The 22,378-nt window shown below is 30.7% G+C and overlaps 1 protein-coding gene and 1 long non-coding RNA gene across 2 annotated transcripts; both read right to left on the bottom strand.

Moving 5' to 3' along the window:
- Positions 1–470: 470 nt before the first annotated feature.
- On the bottom strand, positions 471–3,005 carry LOC130672958 (uncharacterized). Its single transcript, XR_008990804.1, has 3 exons — positions 2,615–3,005; positions 2,326–2,431; positions 471–748 (listed from the first exon to the last, which is right to left on the bottom strand). It is a non-coding gene; the product is annotated as an uncharacterized LOC130672958 (long non-coding RNA).
- Positions 3,006–10,806: 7,801 nt separating this feature from the next.
- Positions 10,807–16,540, bottom strand: LOC130672957 (uncharacterized). Its single transcript, XM_057477778.1, has 3 exons — positions 16,202–16,540; positions 15,687–16,050; positions 10,807–11,083 (listed from the first exon to the last, which is right to left on the bottom strand). The coding sequence occupies exons 1-3, from the start codon at positions 16,408–16,410 to the stop codon at positions 10,859–10,861; spliced, it is 798 nt and encodes a 265-aa protein (XP_057333761.1). The 5' UTR covers positions 16,411–16,540; the 3' UTR covers positions 10,807–10,858.
- Between the last annotated feature and the right edge of the window lie 5,838 nt (positions 16,541–22,378).

Below are 22,378 nucleotides of genomic sequence, written 5' to 3'. Positions count from 1 at the left end.
ATTTCTATTCAAAAATAAATAATTATTAATTTAAAAAACCATAATAATGAGTTAATTGAATAATTAATAAAAAACCTGGGTTAACCAATTCTGGCCCAAGGATGGGGAACTATAGGTATAGCCGAACTTGGATAATCCTACCTTGGCCCAAATATGGCTTGCCATTGAATGATCAAGGCAGGGGAACCTAGTCTTGACCTAAGCTCAGGTAATCATTGGGTCGGCCAAGGCTAGGTTACCCAGTCTTGGCCCATGTTAGGGTTACCATCCAACGGCCGAGGTTAGGTTACGCAAACTTGGCCCAAGTTAGGGTGACTCTAGGCTTGGCCGAAGCTAGGTTATTCAGTCTTGGCCCAAGCCTGGGTAATCATTGGAATGGCCAAGACTAATTACCCAGTTATGGCCCGGGCATGGGACAGTATAGGTTTGCCAAGATGGGCTTCCCAATAATGTCCCAGGCATGGCCCCGTCGTTCAACTCTGGGGCTTCCTGTATGGGCAATAGCTACTAGAGTTGATAGAGAAGATATTAAATTGTCACTAATGAAAACCAATTAAAAATTTTTTTTGTATTGAGAGTTTTATTAATTGGAAAAATACATCTTTAAATTTTCACTCTATTATTATAATTATTTTCCAAATGTAATAGATCGTTCAATGTGTTCCTCCCGAGTTATGCACGTACCTTGAAGCAAATACGAATCACATACATTTCCTTCACAACAGCCATAACCTTGTGATGGATGGCACTGCAAAAAAATATATTTTAATGATTTTATTTATTTTTTAGTAGAAATTATTGTCGTTTATCGAAAGGTATAAACAAACAATTTTTATTTTATCAACTGTCAAGCGACGTACTTATGGGAAATAAAAATCTCTAGAAAAACCAGTCCTTAGCTGTGAAACGATAAAGTTGAAATTTAAAAAGTCATGGTACTTAAAGTTTAATATTTTGTCCGACAATATCTTTGGATCGAATTAACTGATTCTAACGTTCATGGTGGCAATCGAAAGGGTTCACCAAGAGTTAAATTGGATTAGATTTTGAAGTCGATCGGTTGAGTAGTTTACAAGTCTTACAGAATATAAAAATCAAAAACCATTTCTTCTTTAATTTTTGTTGCATAACTCGTAAATCGCTCGATCGATTTGTTTCCTAGTTTGATTCGATCTAAGTCTCAACAAGCTTTTTCGATTGTCACAAAGCATGCACGAGCAAATCGGTTGATTTGTTCCGCAGACATCGTCGGACAAAAATTAATTTTTTTTAGCGAAATGAATATTTCCCACATGAAAAAATATATTTCTCGGCAAAATAGTATATATCCGGGTTATATCTTTAGTATTATCGTATGTAGGGGAGGGTGGGGCAGAGCGGCCCCACTAAGCCAATCATTATATTTTGTGGCTTTCAACCATAAGATCACTTCACTTTTATCCTATTTCGAACAAATTTATGGACATTTTGCCAAAATTCTGAAAAAAAAATTTTTTTTTTTGTGGGGCAGAGCGGCCCCCCTCCAAAAAGTGATAAAAAAATTTTTTTTTTCGTTTTTTTTTTTTTTTTTAATTGTTTTTATCATAAAGAATGCATTTCTTTCTCTTGACAACTATTTTTGGTTTTATATTACTCGAAAAAAATTTTTTAAAGTGTAATAAATCGTTCACTCGCGATGACCTTAATTACTAATTGTTATTTAATAAAAAAAAAAATCAATTCTATAATTTTACTTTATTTCAAAAATTTATCAACTAAAAAAAAAAAATTAATTTTTATAAATTTTTAGTGACCAAATTTGCCTCTTACATAAAGAAACGGCCGAAAAATATGAAAAAAAAATTTTTTTGGAAGTTTCGGCTGGTCCATTTTGCCCCAGGTGTTATGCGTAGGGCTAGAAATGTGGAATTATACTAATTTTTTTTTAATTTGATGATAAAAATATGAAAAAATCACTTTTTCGAAATTTTGGGCTTGTCCATTTTGCCCCAAATGTCATGCGTAGGGATAAAAATGCGCAAACATATCGGATTTATAGTAATTAGTCGAAAAAAAAAAAATTTTTTTTTTGATCAAAATTTCAGGGGGGCCGCTCTGCCCCATGGGGGCCGCTATGCCCCACCCTCCCCTATATGCTATTTTGCCGGCATGTATTGTCGGATATATGTTTTTCCGTAATATAGGTATTATCGTCCAGCCGTTTATTGAGCTCGATGAGCTGAACAGTGTACCAATATAATAATGTTTTGGGTGGGAAGTTTTAGGGTTGGCCTACAGGACCATTCATTGCTTTGATTTTTTCACTGTGTTATGGTAATTACTCACCCAACCGCCTGGACATTCTGCATCTGCACCAGCATAGAGACCAATTAATACGAAAATTGATAATAATAAAAGTATTTTCGACATTTTTTTGGTTGTATATCTTGAGCTGTAAAAAAAATAGTTATTTAATTTTAATATTGCAGCCAAACTAGCGAAGATATGATAAAAAAATACTGTAATTAATTTATAGAGCATAAAATTTTCTATAAAAAATATTTGACTTTTTTTTCGTAAATTCAATAGTATAAAAGTTATAATTAAAAATATATAAGTAATTATCATTTATTACCGATCGTTGTTCTCGAAGTGCTGTAGTAAGCTTTTGTGTAGTCGATCTGCGGATCGCTAACTTTTATATGTTTAAAATAGTGACCTTCAACATTTCCAATTGTAATTATTATTTCCAAGGATATTATTTCCTTGTGATAATTTTTTTCACATAACGCTTTAATGTCGACAATAATAATTTTTACTAGTTCTCAAGTTTTGGAATATTTCACTTTTTTAACACATCCCACTTTTATATAAATTAAAAGAATCGGTCTATCGGTTGGCCCTGCGGGCCAGCCCTAAAACTTCCCGCTATTTTCGAGCTCCTTGAGCTCGTAAATATCGTTGTGAATACATCTTCGAGCTCGAGAATAATTTTGTGTGCCGTTGTATCCGAAAAAAACGATTTTCACCATTTTTTTCTCCAAGATATCTCTCGAACGAATTGATTTTGGTCTAGATTTATTTAGTCGTTTTTAAGATATTTCAAAAAAACTAAAAAAAAAAAAATTTTTTAATTCATTCGACAACGGTTTCTCTTGAATGAATGAACTGATTTTGATGGTTGAGATGGCATTCGACGGGGCTTATGAAGTTTCAGAGCCCAGTCGATTTTGAAATCAATCCATCGAGCACATTACAAGTTATCAAAAAAAAACATTTTTGGGAAATTTTTATTTTTTAAATATCTCCGAACGAGCTCTACCGATCAAGCTCAATTTTCTCAGTTTGTAGGAATTAATAAGCCGTGTCGAATGACACCTTGATGATCAAAATCGGTTCATCCGTTCAAAAGTTACAGATATTTACGTACGTACGTACATACACTCGGACATCATCTTGAAATTAGTCAGAATAGCTTCCTAGAACCTCAAATAACGGACACCCTAATCCCTGACTAGAATTTTTCATAAGGGCCTGACGAGGTCCTTATCGGATTAACCTTATTTCAAATAAGGTTCCGATTAGGGTATCCTGACGAGGATCCTGATATTGATGTAACGCTTAAGACCCATTAGGTCCTTATCGGGATTGCCTTATCAGGACCTTACCAGGATATCCTCATCAAATCCTTATCAGGATTACCTTATTAGTAATTATTTTTAAAAAAATATTTAATTGCAAAAAAAAAAGAGAATTTTAATTCGATCGAGAACGTTATCTATTGTATTGAGAGCATTAATTAGAAGGAGTAAACATATTTATTATTGATGAAAAAATCCCGATAACTGCTGGGCTCGAACCTGCGTCCTTTTGATTCAAAGTCCTCGATGCTATCCACTGAGCTGACATACACAAGTGATCTTGAAAGTGTAAATATAATATTTATTATGATGTCAAAGAATAACTGATGAAGAAGTAAAAAATCTGTGCTACAATGATTGACGTGATTTTTATATAATATTCTTTTGTACTTTTTTAAATTTTTAGCCTGTAAATTAAATATTTAAAGGGATGGGATAACTATTTTTTGAATAAGGATATCCAGATAAGGTCCTGATCAGGAACTCGTCAGGTTAACCCGATGACAAATAACTTTTTTTTAATTGAGATATCCTGACGAGGTCCTGATCAGGAACTTGTCAGGTTGACCCGATGGCAAATAAATTTTTTTTGAATAAGGATATCCTGATGAGGTCCTGATTAGGAACTCGTCAGGTTAACCCGATGACAAATAACTTTTTTTTAATTGAGATATCCTGACGAGGCCCTGATCAGGAACTCGTCAGGTTAAGCCGATGACAAATAACTTTTTTTTAATAGGGATATCCTGATGAGGTCCTGATTAGGAACTCGTCAGGTTGACCCGATAGCAAATAACTTTTTTTTGAATAGGGAAATCCTGACGAGGTCCTGACAAAGAACTTGTCAGGTTTGCCCTAATAAGGCAAACCTTATATTAACCTGATAAGGTCCTTATGGTACTTCAGGCAAATCAGGAAGAAATTCTAGTCGGGTCTATATAGATCGATATATCAAAAACTATCGATAGAGACTTGATCGAATCAAAACAAGAGTTATAGCAAAAAATCGAAGCTTTAAAATGAGGTCGAGAACAAGACGATGACTCAATTTTCCTAGAAGTTTTGAATTTTCAAGGTTTCCTTTCCGGAATCTAGAATTTATTTTCTTGATAATATTGAAACTGTGTTCAGCGCTTTAAACTTTTGCTATAGATCTTGAGTTTGAGTTCTAAATGTAAAGGATAGACATCAACGGATGAAAATGTCAAGGAAATTGGAAACTTCGATAAGTCATTTTAGTTCGCTTGCAATTGATGATGATTGAAATTCATTTCAAGATCAGTATCTAATCTTGCATAGATCTTGCGTTGGATTTCTTAATGTCAAGGATAACTGATATCAACGGATGAAAATGTCAAGGAAATTAAAAACTTCGATAAGTCATTTTATGATAATTGAAATTCATTTCAAGTTCAGTATTATCTAGTCTTGCATAGATAAGACGTGAATCTGAGATCACTCTTCTACACGGAAAAACATAATCGGTAACAGCTACCGATTATTCAAAACTACTGATATTACAAAATATCATTGGACCTTTTTTGTAGACAATTTTATTCCCTAGAAGTTATTTCGAATAAATTTTTTTCAAATTCTGCATTGTTTTCTAGTTATTTCCATTTTAATGCTAAGCTCCTAAAAAAATAGTGTTCTGATCGATTTTAAGAGCTTGGCATTGAAATGGAAATAACTAGAAAACAATACAGAATTTGAAAAAAATTTATGAATGATAATTTGTAAGAAATAAAATTGTCTACAAAAAAGATCCAATGATATTTTATGATAAGTATGATAGTTTCGCCGGAAAAGTGAAAAGATCTCAAAATTTAATCTTACTTGTCTTCGAGCTCCAATAACTTTTAAACAGATGGATTTATCAAACAATGATATGAGACTTTTTTTGTAGAGCGTTAAATTCCCTACAAAACGTATTCTAAACTTATTCGTACAATGAGCCATTGCCGAGGTAAAAAATGCCAAACTAAAACAGTTTCTTTTTTCCATGTTATTTAAATGGAAATCAAAAATCACGAAACGCCACCTCTTAATATTAATATTAAGAGCTCAAATTTTACCAGAATGTTTTTTTTATTGTCCTTAACGATATTTTCACGGTAACTAAAGAATAAAAAATTAGTTCTTTTTTTTGGCGCACCCTAATATATGTATGTATACATTAGAGTGTTTCAGAAAAACTAAATTTTTTTTTTGGTATTCAAAAATTGAAAGTATACCTGAAAATAAAAATTTTGGTGCCAATCCGAGCTCTTAATAATAATATTAGGGTTTGCCTCAATCCATTTTTCTATTTTCCATTTAAATAACATCGGAAAAAAATTTTTTTTTTTTAGAATTTTCTAGCTTACAGACCACTCAACGAATTTTGATGCGCGATGGAACTTTGTGTAGGAAATTGAACGCTTTACAAAAAAAGTCTCTCATCATTTTTTGATAAATCCCACTGTTCAAAAGTTATTTAAGCTTCAAGTCAAATTTATAGTAAATTTTGAGATCTTTTCACTTTTCCGGCGAAACTATCAGTCTTATTACAAAATGTCATAGAATCTTTTTTGTAGGTAATTTTATTCCTTACAAATTATTACAAATAAAATTTTTCGATATTCCGCATTATTTTCAATTTATTTTCATTTCAATGTCAAGCTCCTAAAATTAATCAGAAATTTATTTTTTTAAGAGCTTGACATTGAAATGGAAATAACTTGAAAACAACGCAGAATTTCGAAAAACTTAGTTCGTAATAATTTGTAAGGAATAAAATTATCTACAAAAAAGCATCTATGATATTTTTTGATAAGACTGATAGTTTCGCCGGAAAAATAAAAAAATCTCAAAATTTACTATAAATTTGACTTGAAGCTTAAATAACTCTTGAACAATGAAATTTATCAAAAAATGATCAGAGATTTTTTTTGTAGAGCGTTCAATTTCCTACAAAAACATTTATTGTGCATAAAAATCCGTTGGTAGGTTTATGAGCTCGAAAATTCTAAAAAAAAAAAAATTTTGTTTCCCGTGGTATTTAAATGGAAAATAGAAAAATGGATTGAGGCAAACCTTAATATCATTATTAAGAGCTCGGAATGGTACCAAAATTTTTATTTTTAGTTATACTTTCAATTTTTGGATACCGTAAAAAAAAAAATTTGTTTTTTCTTTTAAACACCCTAATATACAATGTATGTCATACATACATAAATTTTTCAACGAATGGTATTTTCGAACTCTACTCAACTAATTATGATAGGTTATGACAAAATTCCTTGGAAAATCAACCATCAGGACAAATACAATACCTAGATTTTTAAAAAAATCTACCTAAAAATAGAAAGTAGTATATTACAGATCAAGGGAGGAAAGTGGAATATTCCAAGCTACGTGTGTAATTGTCTAGCCGAGCTGAAGGATTTGGACTTTATATTTTCCTCCGTGATATACGCAGGATTTTTCACCAGGCCTGTATCTGAATGCTTAAATTTTTGCCACTGTTTGCAGGAAGAATAGCGCATACGCTAATTTTCATTATCTGTCCTTATTAAAGAAAAGAACGATTTTCTTTTCTCTGCACGGAAAGAAATGTATGGTATTTATCACCATACTCTTATTACAGTATTGCAGCAAGTACCATAAGTATGGCGTTATTCACCATACTGTATAGTACAGAAAATTTTGTGTAGCTTACATGTCTGTATAGAAGAATTGACCAGATAAGTATGGGCTTGAGGCCCATACTACATTGAAGAAACGGCAATGCCACTAGGGCATTCCGCAATAGATCTTTGTGCGGTAGTCAATACACTATCGGATTACTACCAATACTGCATAGATGTAGCTGCAATACTTCGTCGATTAATAGATAAAAAAATATTTATGTAAACGAGTGATCACAGGTTATATTAGGAAATAATTCTTATTTGAAAAAATTGATAGGGGAGGGTGGGGCAGAGCGGCCCCCCTGAAATTTTGACCAAAAAAAAAATTTTTTTTTTTTCGACTAATTACTATAAATCCGATATGTTTGCGCATTTTTACCCCTACGCATGACATTTGGGGCAAAATGGACAAGCCCAAAATTTTGAAAAAGTGTTTTTTTCATATTTTTATCGTCAAATCAAAAAAAAAAATTATCATAATTCCACAGTTCTAGCCCTACGCATAACACCTGGGGCAAAATGGACCAGCCGAAACTTCCGAAAAAATTTTTTTTTCATATTTTTCGGCCGTTTCTCTATGTAAGAGGCAAATTTGGTCACTAAAAATTTATAAAAATTAAATTTTTTTTTTAGTTGATAAATTTTTGAAATAAAGTAAAATTATAGAATTGATTTTTTTTTTTATTAAATAACAATTAGTAATTAAGGTAATCGAGAGTGAACGATTTTTTACGCTTTAAAAAATTTTTTTCGAGTAATATAAAACCAAAAATAGTTGTCAAGAGAAAGAAATACATTCTTAATGATGAAAACAATTTAAAAAAAAAAAAAACGAAAAAAAAAAATTTTTTATCACTTTTTGAAGGGGGGCCGCTCTGCCCCACAAAAAAAAAAAAAATTTTTCAGAATTTTGGCAAAATGTCCATAAATTTGTTCGAAATAGGACAAAATTAAAGTGATCTTATGGTTGAAAGCCACAATAAATAATAATTGGCTTAGGGGGGCCGCTCTGCCCCACCCTCCCCTACTTTGATTTTTAATTAATTTTTTTAATTTAAAAAAAAAATGATCCCTCATACCTGAAACGTTAAATTTACTATAAAAAAAAAGTGCATGTTAAAATATAAAAAATATTTATCCTTCATATAAAAGAAAATTCATATTAAAAATACATACCAAATATAGTTATGAATATATAAAAAAAACGTATATAAAAAATACATTTTTTATATAAATTTTTTATATTTTTTTTTCTAAGTTGTTGGTTACAGTAAAAATATAATTTTTATATATATTTTTTATATTTCCATAATTGTATTTTTTATATATTTGAAATATATTGTTTATATAATTTTTTTATATTTTTATATATGCCCCTGGTAGAAAGTGCCCGACAACCGCCCGATTGTCGACCAGCACCCGATCGGGGAGTAAAAGTAAGGCCCGATTACATATACCCGAGAAGGTGCCAGACAAGGGACGATTTCGTTGCCCGAACTATCGAAAACCCAGTTAGGTAACTAGTCAGGGAGAATTTTGTTAGCCTCATTCCTTATACCCTGTCGGGAGCCTGTTAAGTTTAAAAATATATATCCCGAAAACCATTAACCCGATCGGGCAACTAATCGGGCAAAATGTTATGGGCCCCATTACACTAGCCCGCTTGGGTGCCCGAAGTGGCTAAATATCTGTATCCTGATAACTTTATACCCGATCGGGCAACTAATTGGGCAAAATATTATGGGCCCGATTACACTAGCCCACTTGGGTGCCCGAAGTGGCTAAATATATGTATCCCGATAACTTTTTACTCGATCGGGCAACTAATCGGGCAAAATGTTATGGGCCCGATTACACTAGCCCGCTTGGGTGCCCGAAGTGGCTAAATATCTGTATCCTGATAACTTTATACCCGATCGGGCAACTAATCGGGCAAAATGTTATAGGCCCGATTATACTAGCCCGTTTATGTGCCCGAAGTGACTAATTGTTTGTACCCCTATAACGTTTCACCCGATCGGGTAACTAATCGGGCAAAATGTTATATAAATCTAATATATAGGTCTAATATATAGAATTTTTACATATTATAAATATGGTATCTACTTATATTATAAAAAAAAAAGTAAATAAAGTAAAAAACTATACTAACAGAACAAAAAAAATTTTCCTCAAATTACCTACAGATTATGTAGTACAGCTGAACTCAGTTATCACTGTCGGTTGCGTAGCCAAGTCGTTAAAGCGTCGGTCTTTCGTGCGTAGGGTCCCGGGTTCGAATCCCACTAATGTGTGTGCGGTCGTTCCTAAGTTTAGTGTTTTTTCTCCGAATTAAAATTCTCCGATTCGATTAGAAATTAAATTATCCGCAAACCTGATAGTCCCTGCATCGCGAAAACGATTGAACGAAAAATGAAAAAAAAAAAAATTGTTTTTTTTTTTTAATTTAGTTAAAATTACAAATAGGGTAATTACAAAAAACCCAATCAGGTTTCTGAATTCTTTCCTGATCATGCAACAGAACATATACCCGATCGGGTGATTAACTGTCTACCCGATTATTTACCCGACCGGGCTCTTTTACCGGGGCCATCTCAAAACGCATTACATTCTAGTCGGGCTAATAATCGGGGCGATTTCTCGGGCCCTTATTTCAAATCGGGCAAATTATATGAAGCCTGGTCAGGTACCCGGAATCATTTCTACCAGGGTGTATTTTTTTATATATTCTAAGATATATTTTTAACACATTCAAAATACATTTAAAACATATAAAAAATATATGAAAATCAGCTAAAGGTTAGCAATTTAAAATATATTTTTTATACATCTTTTATATATATTTATATATTTTTTATGTATTTTTAATACATTTTTTTTATATGAAAAATATATTTTTGTAATATTTTAACATATATTTTTTTTTTAAATTTTTTTCATGGGAGTATAACCTATTTTTTGAATCAAATAAACTTTGGTAATACTACAATATTAGCATAAGTAATTTGACAATATTGAATAGCGTTATCTACCAGAAGCATTGTGGATACCGCCAAGCAGTATGGGCTTGACGGCCATACTGACATAGGCTCATCCGCCATGACTATCGTGAATGTTACCATTCCCGTGATGGTCAAATCATCTATACTCACAATTTTTAAACGAATGAAAAAATCTTTGCTACCATACAGTATGGTAGAATCGACCATACAACATAGTAGTATCCGCGAAAAATTTCTTTCCGTGTAGAAAAGACAGGAATTTAAACTTCCGGTGCAGGTATGGTAAAAAATTATTTATTACTACTAAGGTAAGACGAAGAATAACGGGATCTTTATGTTATCCGAAAAGTGATAGTTTTGTGAACCAAAGAAGGACAGAAAGGGTATTTGTATGTGGGTAGAAGAAGGGGGGGAGGGCATAAAATGATGAATAACCTGGCATTTGGATAGAAAATAGGTAATCAAGAATAAACGAATATGATAATTATTTTTGAATTGATTCTTTATTTAATTACCAATTTTAAATAATTTTTATTTCATCGATATAGTAGGTAATTATTTTGAATTATTTGAAGTATGAGGTTTTATATTTCCGCAATACCCTTGCAAATATATTTGCAATATCCATTATAGGATCATATAATCCACTAAGATTTTCAACAGTTGCGATGAACCGATTCGGGTCATTCCAGAGTTTGATGCCATTGTTGGGCCCAACTATAATTCCAACTAAAACATTGACATCAGGATTTGTTTTCAAGGCACAAAACAAACCACTTCCGAGTTTATCCTGTAAAATTCATTAAATCAGAAATATTTAATTTATTGGTTCAATAATTTAATATTTCAAAACCACTTTTATGTATATGACTATATTTAAATATAGTAGAAACCTAAACATGCAAACCTTCTTGATAAGACAATTTATAGATAAATTGAGAAAAATATCGATAGCCCGAACTGGGAATCGAACCCAGACCATTTCGGTATCGCGTCGAGTGCTCTACCAGTTGAGCTATCCGGCGCTATACTATATTCCGTTCAATTTGATCTATAACTTACTGAGCCACACCGTCCATCGTACGGTAATACACCATTTAAATATAGTGGAAACCTGAACATGCAAACATGCAAATATATACTCATCCAAGAAAGTAAAGGAACAAGAAAATTTTATAAATTTTTTAGTGATTTTTGAAAGGCTGCATTTTCGTAAAAAATGATCGTATCAAAAAAAAAAAATCTGGACGTTGGTTGGCCCTGCGGGCCAGCCCCAAAACTTCCCGCTGTTTTCGTGCTCAAGGAGCTTTGAGCTCGATAATGCTATTACATGCAATCATATTTTTACGAGCTTTTCAAAATCTAACAAGTAACGTTTTATGCTAGAGTTTAAAAGTTAAGAATCAAAAATCATTAATGAAGGAGCGGCTTTTAAATTTTTATTGTCGATTATGTTCTCTGAAGTACATGTATTAAGGCAGAAATCAATGTCAGTGATCAAAATCAAGATTTGAGTGAGTTTTGACTTAGGTCAGAGCAATAATATATGGAATATCCGAGAAAAACATTAAAGACTGGGTTTTTTCAATTTTTTGCTGACAATATGTTTAAAACTAAGGAACAAGTTATATGACATTATCTGATGATCGGAAGAGACTATAAAGAGAAAGAGTTGGTATGATTTCAGAGATATTTTAGCACACTGACAGAAAAACTATCTTGATTCAAGAAAAATTTTTTCTTCAAAATGTGGTTCTTGTTTCAAAATTTTTAATTGTTTTAATTCAAGAAATAAGTCCTTGAACCAAAAAATTGAAATTCTCGGATAGAGAAAAAAAATTCTTTGTTTGAGAATTTGATTTTTCGATGAAGCCTTTTTTGTTTTGAAACAAAATTCTGACATATTTCGTTCAAGAATTTCATGCTCTTGGATTAAGATAGGCAAAATCTAGGTTTAAGACATTACCGACTCGTTTCGAGAATGGCGCGGTTTTTAAATCAAGATATCAATTTACTCAGCTTGAAAAAAAACTTTTTTTTTTATTTTAAAAATAAAAAGTTTTAAAGTGATTTTTTAGGACTACATTCATTTACTTCAGATATGTTAAAGTAGAAATTTATTTAAAAAAAAATTTTTTTTTTCATTACTTTAAAAACATCTTCTATCAAGGAATTATTACTTGAACCAAAAATTTAAAGTTCTTAAAATAATAATACGACATTTTTAGTTGAAGACAAGTGGTCTTGCTTGAAGAATTCGATAGTATCGATTGAAGATAATATAGTTTCGGGTCAAGACACGAGAGTTATCCATCGAAGATACAAAATCTATAGAGCCAAGAAAATCTAAATCAAGACAAGAATTTCTTGAAACAAGACAATTGGTTTTCTTCAGAAATAAATTCTTGGCTCAAGAAAATATTTTTTGAGTCAATATAAATTTTCTATCAGTGCACATTACATTTTGATTTATCTGGAAAAAATAACATAAAATGTTATTTTTTTAACTGTTCGGCGCCGATATCTTTTGAACTAATCAACCGATTTTGACGTTTGAGGTGGCAATCGACGCGTTTTCTTGAATTCTAGAACTGATTAAATTTTGAAATTGATCGGATGAGTCACTTCAAAGATAATCGAAAAAAACCGTTTTTTATCATTTCTTTCGCCAACGATATCTCTCGAAAAAATTAACCGATTGAGATGGTTGAGGTAGCATTCGACGCGGCTTATGAAGTTCTAGAGCTGATTAAAATTTGAAGTCGATCGTTCAAGTTGTTTCTGAGAAATCACTAAAAAACTAAAAAAAAAATTTTTTGTTTTTTCGTAATTCGCCAATATTTTCGAGTCTGCTTGATCAAATGATCTGAAATTTTCAGGAAGTTGAGGGCCAACAAGCTCTTTCGATTGCCACCTCAACCATTCAAATCGACTCATTAGTTAAAAAGCTACAAAGAGTTTACACACACACACACACAGACACGTACATACATACACTCGGACATCATTCTGAAAATAGTCAGAATAGTTTCCTAGGACCTCAAAACGTCGACATCTGATGAAAACTCGATTTTTGAAAATCGGGGTTAAAACAATAACTTCCCGAATTTTTTGAAAATCATCGATTTTCTTAGCCGGAAGTTAAAAAAAAAGCAAATTGTAGCTGAATAAATTTCCCACACGAGCCATAAATTGATTTTACTGAAAAAAGTTTTCCCGGTCCCGTAGACCCGAAAAATAAAACCAAAAAGGACAAAAGGATCTTTTTGTCTTTGATAATCGATATCTCAGCAACTAATGGTCCCACAGTAACTTTGAGGGCAGTTTCATAAGCTCGGGTAAATCCGCCTACGAACCTCATTTTAGTTTTAAAAACAAAAAATTTTTCATCCTTTACATCAATTTAAAAGAACGACAAAAAATAGACATTTTATGGTTTTTTAGTTAATCAACCGCCCGACTCGAAATTGCCCCAATACATATATTGGACCCCAATTGGGAATCGCTGGGGCATGCCCAGTCGGGCTACCCCAGCCGGAACCCGATCGGGAACTTGTTGGGATATCCCAATGCAAAAATAAACAGCTTTGACTGATTTTGCCACGTTAGGACCCAATTGAATCTTCACCTCATTGCCTTAAAACTCCAGGGATTTAAAAACATGTGAGCTTAAAAATTTATTTCCATTAAAATTTCGATCCAACCAAGAGCAGTAAAATATCAATATTAGATAAAAAAAAAAAGTTGCCCGGGTCGAAAAATTTGATCTGATTTTAGTCTAACTGGACTGTATTTGGACTACTTGGTCTGTTATTGAACTTTGATAAAAATTTTAATCAGTTTTTGATCTACCCGGACTGAAAAATTTGACCTGATTTTAGTCTGATTGGACTACTTGATCTGTTTTTGATCTTTTATAAAAATTTTAAGCTGTTTTCGACCTGCTACTTTAAAAAACAAACGCGTTACGAGCAGACTAAATTAGATTAATTCGTGAACTTTAAAAAATTTTAGTTCTGAAAATTTGCAAGGACAAAACTAGATTAAATCATGGACTTATAAAATTTTTATTTATGGGCAATATTTATGAAAAAATATTAAGTTGTAGAATTGATTATGTTTTATTTAGTATTTATTTACTATCTTTTGTTTAAAAATGTCGGCAGTTAATGAAAATTTGACAGCTTAATTTTTTAGTTGTCTTCATTGAATATTTATGTCGTTGAATAAAAGTGATAAAACAACTCTTAAAATGTCAAGAATTTTCTCTTATTCACTGGATAAAATTGAAAATATTTTGGCATAAGAAAACATCAAAATTCTTGTGCTACGGAGAAAAATGTTGGCTCGAAATCTACCAATTTTTATTATGCTGTCGACCAAACTTGAAACAGAAAGTAAAGTATCCAAAAAATTACTATGCTCTTATGAAAAATTATTATGCTGCATCAAAATTATTATAATGTATGGAAGTAATTGATATTGAAGCTCATCGATAAGTTTCTCGCGCGTAATAAGTAATGTGATACAGAATAATCATTTTTTGTAAGAGCACGATAATTTTTTGGATGCTTTACTCCCTGTTTCAAGTTTAGTCGACAGCATTGTAAAAATTGATAGGTTTCGAGCCATCATTTTCTCTGTGTGACATCTTATCATGGAAGCGCATTAGCATGTTTTAAATACCAAGAAAATTAAAATAAATTAATAAATCTAGATTATTATTATTATTATTATTATTTATATTTATAAAAAGTCCTGAATTTGTCCTTAAAAACAATTGAACACAGACTAAATATTATAGAAAATAAAGTCTGTTTTTGTCCTTAAAAACAATTGAACACAGACCAATAATTATAATAAAAAAGTCTGTTTTTAGTCTTAACGCGATTTAAAACAGACTAAATATCATACGAAAATAAGTCTGATATTGGCCTGGATAAGGAATAGTACGGGCAAAAACAGATTAAATTCCTATATAAAATGAATACGATTTGTAAATTTACATTGAAGTAAAATTATTTGAATTTATCATTTATTTTAAAACAGATCTAATTTTTTGACCCGGGTGGGGAACAAATTTTAAAAAAATTCAATTACTCTCAAAATAAAAATTTGAGAGGTTAAAATTAATAAATTTGATGTTTTATAATCATACACAGAAAAAAAGGATTTCTTGGCGCAAAAAATTTTTTCTTGATCTAAGAAAATTTTTACTTGACCTAAGAAATTTTTTTTATTATAAAGTGAAAACAAAACTTTTCTTGGGGTAAGATAAAATTTTCTTGGAACAAGAAAAAAATTTTTTAGGCGAGAAAAAAATTCTTGAGCTAAGAAATTCTTTTTTTCTGTGTAGTGGTTTTGAAATAACGCTAATGTCTCAATGTACTCACAACATTCTCGGAGCTGACACAATAAATATTGACAGGATTTCCATAATGATTATCGAATAATACATGATCACAGTAAGTAAAACGTGTCGTATCCCAATTATTATAATGCGGTACGTAACACTTTTTTGTATCAATATCATTAAGATTTGAATTTATTTTTACGTATCCATTTTTATCTTGTTCGGGTCTAACTGGTTCATCAATTATAACTACTGCTATTTTACGTTTATTACGATTGAAAGTTCTATCTAGGTCTTCACTGTAGAATATGTTCATGAAATGGACACTTATATCATCTCTAGTTTTATTACCGCGGTATCCTTTGCTGATAATAATTATACTATTTTCATCCACATGATTGATACTACAAAAAAGTATATAGTAATTGAGAACATATCCTAATACATTTTTTGTAATAAAAATTTTTTGGCATCTCTCTACTCCTCTTTGCTGGACCTCCGATTTAATTAAAATAAAAAACACTATTTTATAAAATTTAGTTCTTCAAAATTTACCTTTCAAGACATACAGGATCAGTGATGTATACTTGCGGTGCGATGAATGTACCGAAACATACACCCCGCCACCTCTCTTTAGAAATTTCTAAATTCCATCCGTAAACCATATTAGCGGATTCATTAAATGGTTTAACGCCGGTTTCAATTGAATCGGAATGTACCAATATTCCGGTGTTAAGTAATAAGATCAGCAGTTTGAAAATCATTTTTCCAGAAGAGAAAAAAAAAATAGTACAATAAATAATAATTAATAATTATTTGTACACTCTTTAAGAACTCAAAAATAATTTGTTTGTGTCAATGGAAACTTATTTTTTCTTTGTGTGGAAACTTATAAAATAACTCGTGTATTTATATTTTAAATGAAAATAAAAAAAAAAAAGATTTATTTTTATCGTTTTCAAGCAATGAAGTCTTCGGAAATATCAGCATATGTATACGACAATAGATATGTGAATTTTTACGACTTACTAGATGATATTTTTAAAAAATACACTAATGGAAAAAATTAAAGGATCAAAAAAAAATTCTAAATTTTTAGGCGATTTTCAACAGGCCCTAACTTTGAGAGAAATGGTCGTACAAGAAAAAAAAAAAGGAAATTGTAGCTCCAAGTGTCTACTTTTTGGATTAGAATTTAAAAATTTTTTAGCGTCAGTAGTTTTTAAGTAATCTTAGAAAAACCAGCGACAAAAAAATTTTCAAATTTAAAAAAATTTTTTTTTTCGGTCTCCGGACGCGGAAAAAATTATTTTTGCTTAACCACCATGAGGATCGGATACCTTCATTATTCAGCTTTAATTTCTTTTTTTATGGACCTTGATACGTCCACTTCTCGCCGAGATATCGGTCTTCAAATGGAAAAGGATCCGTTTGTCTTTGATTATCGATATCTCAGAAACCAATGATCGCACAGAAAGTTAATAATGGGTTTTTAAAAACTTGAATATATTCCCTTCAACGATTAGCCATTGCTTTTTCGAAAAAAAAATTTTTTCCTATCGTCACATGAATTTAAAAATGCCACAAAAAAAGGGGTTTTTGTGGTTTTTTGGAAAATTAAGCGCTGAAACGAAAATATTGTGGAAATCGGTAATGTTGACTGTGCATTTTACAGTTCAATATGTCCACAAAAACCCTGCAGAGAGCCAGATTAATCCAACCAGCCGTTCTTTTGTTTCACGCGATCAAATTTTTGAAAAAATTAAAGGATCACGTTTTTTGCTCTGAAAAGCTCATAATCTTTAACAAGATGAAAACAAACATTTTTTCTGAGCTTTGTCCACAATTTTATTGCAGACAGTGCTTCAATTTCCAAAAAAGAAAAAAGTTTTTTTTCGAAACAGAAATTTCAAAAAAAAAAAATGTTTTTAAATTTAATGACTGAGAGATCAGTAAAATCACGGAATGCAGCGACGTAAACGTGTTAAAAATTATTGGGTGTTGGATTTGTAAATTTCCTAAAGTTATTCAAAAAAAAAACTTTTTTCATTTTTGGAAATTTAAGCACTGTCTGCAATAAAATTGTGGAAAAAGCTCAGAAAAAATGTTTGTTTTCATCTTGTTAAAGATTATGAGCTTTTCAGAGCAAAAAACGTGATCCTTTAATTTTTTCAAAAATTTGATCGCGTGAAACAAAAGAACGGCTGGTTGGATTATCTGGCTCTCTGCAGGGTTTTTGTGGACATATTGAACTGTAAAATGCACAGTCAACATTATCGATTTCCACAATATTTTTGTTTCAGCGCTTAATTTTCCAAAAAACCACAAAAACCCCTTTTTTTGTGGCATTTTTAAATTCATGTGACGATAGGAAAAAATTTTTTTTTCGAAAAAGCAATGGCTAATCGTTGAAGGGAATTTATTCAAGTTTTTAAAAACCCACTATTTACTTTCTGTGCGATCATTGGTTTCTGAGATATCGATAATCAAAGACAAACGGATCCTTTTCCATTTGAAGACCGATATCTCGGCGAGAAGTGGACGTATCAAGGTCCATAAAAAAAGAAATTAAAGCTGAATAATGGAGGTATCCGATCTTCATGGTGGTTAAGCAAAAATAATTTTTTCCGCGCCCGGAGACCAAAAAAAAAAAATTTTTTTAATTTGAAAATTTTTTTGTCGCTGGTTTTTCTAAGATTACTTAAAAACTATACTGACGCTAAAAAATTTTCAAGTTCTAATCCAAAAAGTAGACACTTAGAGCTACAATTTCCTTTTTTTTTATTTCTTGTACGACCATTTCTCTCAAAGTTAGGGCCTGTTGAAAATCGCCTAAAAATTTAGAATTTTTTTTTGATCCTTTAATTTTTTCCATTAGTGTATGTTAGTCGTGATCTTATGAAAAAAAATTCAATTTTTTTAAAAGCTATTTTAATATTTTTTATGACAAAATAGAAATAAAGATTCTGGCTTAATTTATCAGCTTTTGTTTATTTTTTACAAAACTTTGCTGATTTCTTTCATCATATATTATGGATAAAAAGAAACGATAAAAGTAGAATTTTGTTGTTCCGAAATCTTTAAGCGGTTCCGAATTCTAAACTAATTGACTGATTGGCTCATCTACGAGCGTAATTAAGCTAAAAATTACTCCAAGAATAAATTGTATCGTTTCGTTAAGATTCGTCAAAAAATTTGGGTGCCATTCTGATGAAAAAAGTTGTCATATAAATTTTTGAACCCGTGGTATTTTTCCAACCTACTTCACATAAAGATTAGATTTTTTTTTTAAATAAAAAAATCTACTTATTTTATGACTGATAATTTCGTAAAAAATTTTATATTCCAATAAATATGTAAAAGTTTACGACACAAAAGATAAATTTAAAAAAAAAATATGTAAATCGTGAGCTTTAAAAAAAAACAATTAAAGTTGAAGTTGTTGCAAAACCGCACTGATAGAAGGATTTGTTTGTATTTAATAAATCAATTTATTAAAACCTTTTTCAGATATTTTTTTGGGTGGAAAAAATATTTTTTTACTATTAACAATATTCGTTAGTATTAACAAAATCTATTTTTTATGAGAACAAAATTTTTGTAACTATTAAGAAGCTTTAATACATTGAAAAAAATATTTATTTCCACCAAATAAGATTTGTTAATAGTTAAAAAATATTTTGTTGGTGGTCGGTGTTGATAGATGGCTATACTTAACGTGTAGTTGTAAAAAAATATATATGCATATACATGATTTTCATACGATAAGTTGCTTATTATTTTATACTTTGTGGAAAACAATTAATAAAATGGAAGCTTTGCTACAATCGTGGGATTTAAGTGAGTTATACTCGATTTTTTGTAATAAGTTGACAGTTATATATAAGGTATATTCAGTAGCATCAGTACTTAACCTATTCATTGTCTTGTCATCCTATTTTATTTTTTATATTCCGTTTCTAAAATTAACACTAAATTTATGAATTTACTTTTGTATTCCCACTCTAGTAAACCATATAACTGACTTCGAAATCCTTGGTGAATTCCTTACTAAAACTCGAGAAGAGACCCAAAAAGAAATAATCCCTAGTGTTGGTTTACGACTTCGTTTAAATAAAAAATATAATGAATATGTAGGTTTCTTTTTTATTTCACAACTATTTATTTTTTTAAATTCAATTCATTATTCTCAAAAAATTATTTCAAATAATTTTATTATTGATAAATAATTTTATTTTATTTACAGATTTCCCATCACGAGAAAATTAATGTAAAACTTTTCTAAAAATAATAAGAGGAATTTTTTAAATATTAATAATCCAGTGTGTAAATACTAATAAATGATTTATTAAATATTAATAAATCATTTTTTATATGTTAATAAATCATTTGTTAAATAGTAATAAATATTTGGTTAGCACAAAAAAATCGCTGCTAATAAATGATTTATTAACTGTTAATAAATATTTGTTAAGGACCTATCCTCTAATAAATTATTTATTTAATATTAACAAATCTTTTTAAATACAAAAAAATCCTTCTATCAGTGCGGTGACTCATTTTTATCTATCAATTTCAACTTTTTTAACTTCCCGCTGAGAAAATCGACGATTTTCAAAAAATTCGGGAAGTTATTGGTTTCATCCCGATTTTCAAAAACCGAGTTTTTATCATATGTCGACATTTGAAGGTCCTAGGATGCTATTCTGACATTTTCAGAGCGATGTCTGTATGTATGTATGTATGTATGTGTGTGTGTGTGTGTGTGTGTGTGTGTGTGTGTGTGTGTGTGTGTGTGTGTGTGTGTGTGTGTGGGTGTGTGTGTGTGTGTGTGTGGATGTAAACCTCTCATATCTTTTTGATGAATGAACCGATTTAGATGGTTCTTGCGGCATTCGAAAGATATCTTCTAAACTTACATTTTCAAAAACTTTTAGACCATTTAGTCAAATAAACTCTGAGATATTTAAGAAATACGAAAAAAAAAAAAAATTTTTTTTGCGTTTTTTTTGGATATTGTGAAAACTGTCGGATCAATCAATTCTAGAATCTAATCAGCTCTAGAACTCGAAAAATGCTTTCGATTGCCACCAAGAACGTCTCAATCAGATAATCCGTTCGAAAGATATCGTCGACGAAAGAAACAGTACAAAACGGTTTTTTGCAAATATCGTCGAAACGACTAAGCCAATCATTCCCAAAATTTTATCAGTTCTAGACCTCAATAAAACGCGCCAATTGCAACATCAACCGTCTTAATAGGATAATCCGTTCGATAGATATTGTCGACGAAAGAATGAAAAAAAATCTTTTTTTTTTTGTTTTTCGTGAATATTTCGGAAACTATTGAATTGATCAATTCAAAAATCTACTCAGCTCTAGAACTCGATAAAAGCTTTCGATTGCCACCTCAACCGTCTCAATCGGTTAATTCGTTCGCCGGATATCGTGGGAGAAAGAAATAGTAAAGAACGGTTTATTCGAAAACTATGGAATACAAACGTATTTTCGAGCTCGAAGAGCTTGAAAATGTATTCACAACAATGTTTACGAGCTCAAGGAGTTTGAAAACAGCGGGAAGTTTTAGGGCTGGCCCGCAAGGTCAACCGATAGATTTTTTTTTTAATAATCACATATATGTATTTTAGCCTAATCAAGCTAAAAATTACTTCAAGAATAAATTGTATCGTTTCCTTGCGATTCATCAAAAAATTTGCGGGGGCCATTCTAATGAAGAAAATTGTCATATAAATTTTTGAACCCGTGGTATTTTTCCAACCTACTTCACATAAAGATTAGATTTTTTTTTTAAATAAAAAAATCTACTTATTTTATGACTGATAATTTCGTAAAAAATTTTATATTCCAATAAATATGTAAAAATTTAAGACACAAAAGATAAATTAAAAAAAAAAATATGTAAATCGTGAGCTTTAAAAAAAACAATTAAAGTTGGTTACTGCAAAACAAGTGACTCATTTTTATCTATCAATTTCAACTTTTTTTTTTAATAATCACATATATGTACTTTAGCCTAATCAAGCTAAAAATTACTCCAAGAATAAATTATACCGTTTCCCTACGATCCGTCAAAAAATTTGGGTGCCATTCTGATGAAAAAAATTGTCATATAAATTTTTGAACCCGTGATATTTTTCCAACCTACTTCACATAAAGATTAGATTTTTTTTTTTAAATAAAAAAATTTACTTTTTTTATGACTGATAATTTTGTAAAAAATTTTATATTCCAATAAATATGTAAAAGTTTACGACACAAAAGATAAATTTTAAAAAAAAATATGTAAATCGTGAGCTTTAAAAAAAAAACAATTAAAGTTGAAGTTGTTGCAAAACCGGTGACTCATTTCTGATTAGAAATTTCGATTCGTGAGGATTAAAAACGATAAAAAATTTAATCCTCATCGAATCGTGTTTTCTAATCAGGGCAGTAACTTACATTAGGTACTTACGCATGGATTGCTCAAGATCTACTCAAGACTCATAAGGTCAATTTCGCGTCTCGAACAGATCTTGAGCAAGCCATCCCTGGTCGAAATTTTTCGGAATTTCCTCTGAAAAACTCAGTTTTAAAGTTCTAAAGACTTTTTTAGAGTTTTTCGACTGTCTCGCAGGGTCAACCGATTTCCAGATTTTTTAATTAACAAAGGTCAGATCTCGGCTAATTTTAGGAATAAGAATTAAAAATCGAAATTTGCGCATTTGCGCATTT

This window comes from Microplitis mediator, chromosome 8, assembly GCF_029852145.1.
Source record: "Microplitis mediator isolate UGA2020A chromosome 8, iyMicMedi2.1, whole genome shotgun sequence".
Lineage (NCBI taxonomy): Eukaryota > Metazoa > Arthropoda > Insecta > Hymenoptera > Braconidae > Microplitis > Microplitis mediator.
The sequence above is the reverse complement of the archived record's forward strand: the minus strand, read 5'-3'. Positions and strand labels throughout refer to the sequence as shown.

Excerpts from the sequence above, each read along its gene's own strand:
- LOC130672957 (XM_057477778.1), bottom strand. The coding sequence starts at position 16,410 with ATGATTTTCAAACTGCTGATCTTATTACTTAACACCGGAATATTGGTA. Across the intron at positions 16,051-16,201 it reads GATCCTGTATGTCTTGAAAG|TATCAATCATGTGGATGAAA; the intron begins GTAAATTTTGAA and ends ACTTTTTTGTAG. Across the intron at positions 11,084-15,686 it reads GTGTCAGCTCCGAGAATGTT|GATAAACTCGGAAGTGGTTT; the intron begins GTGAGTACATTG and ends TGAATTTTACAG.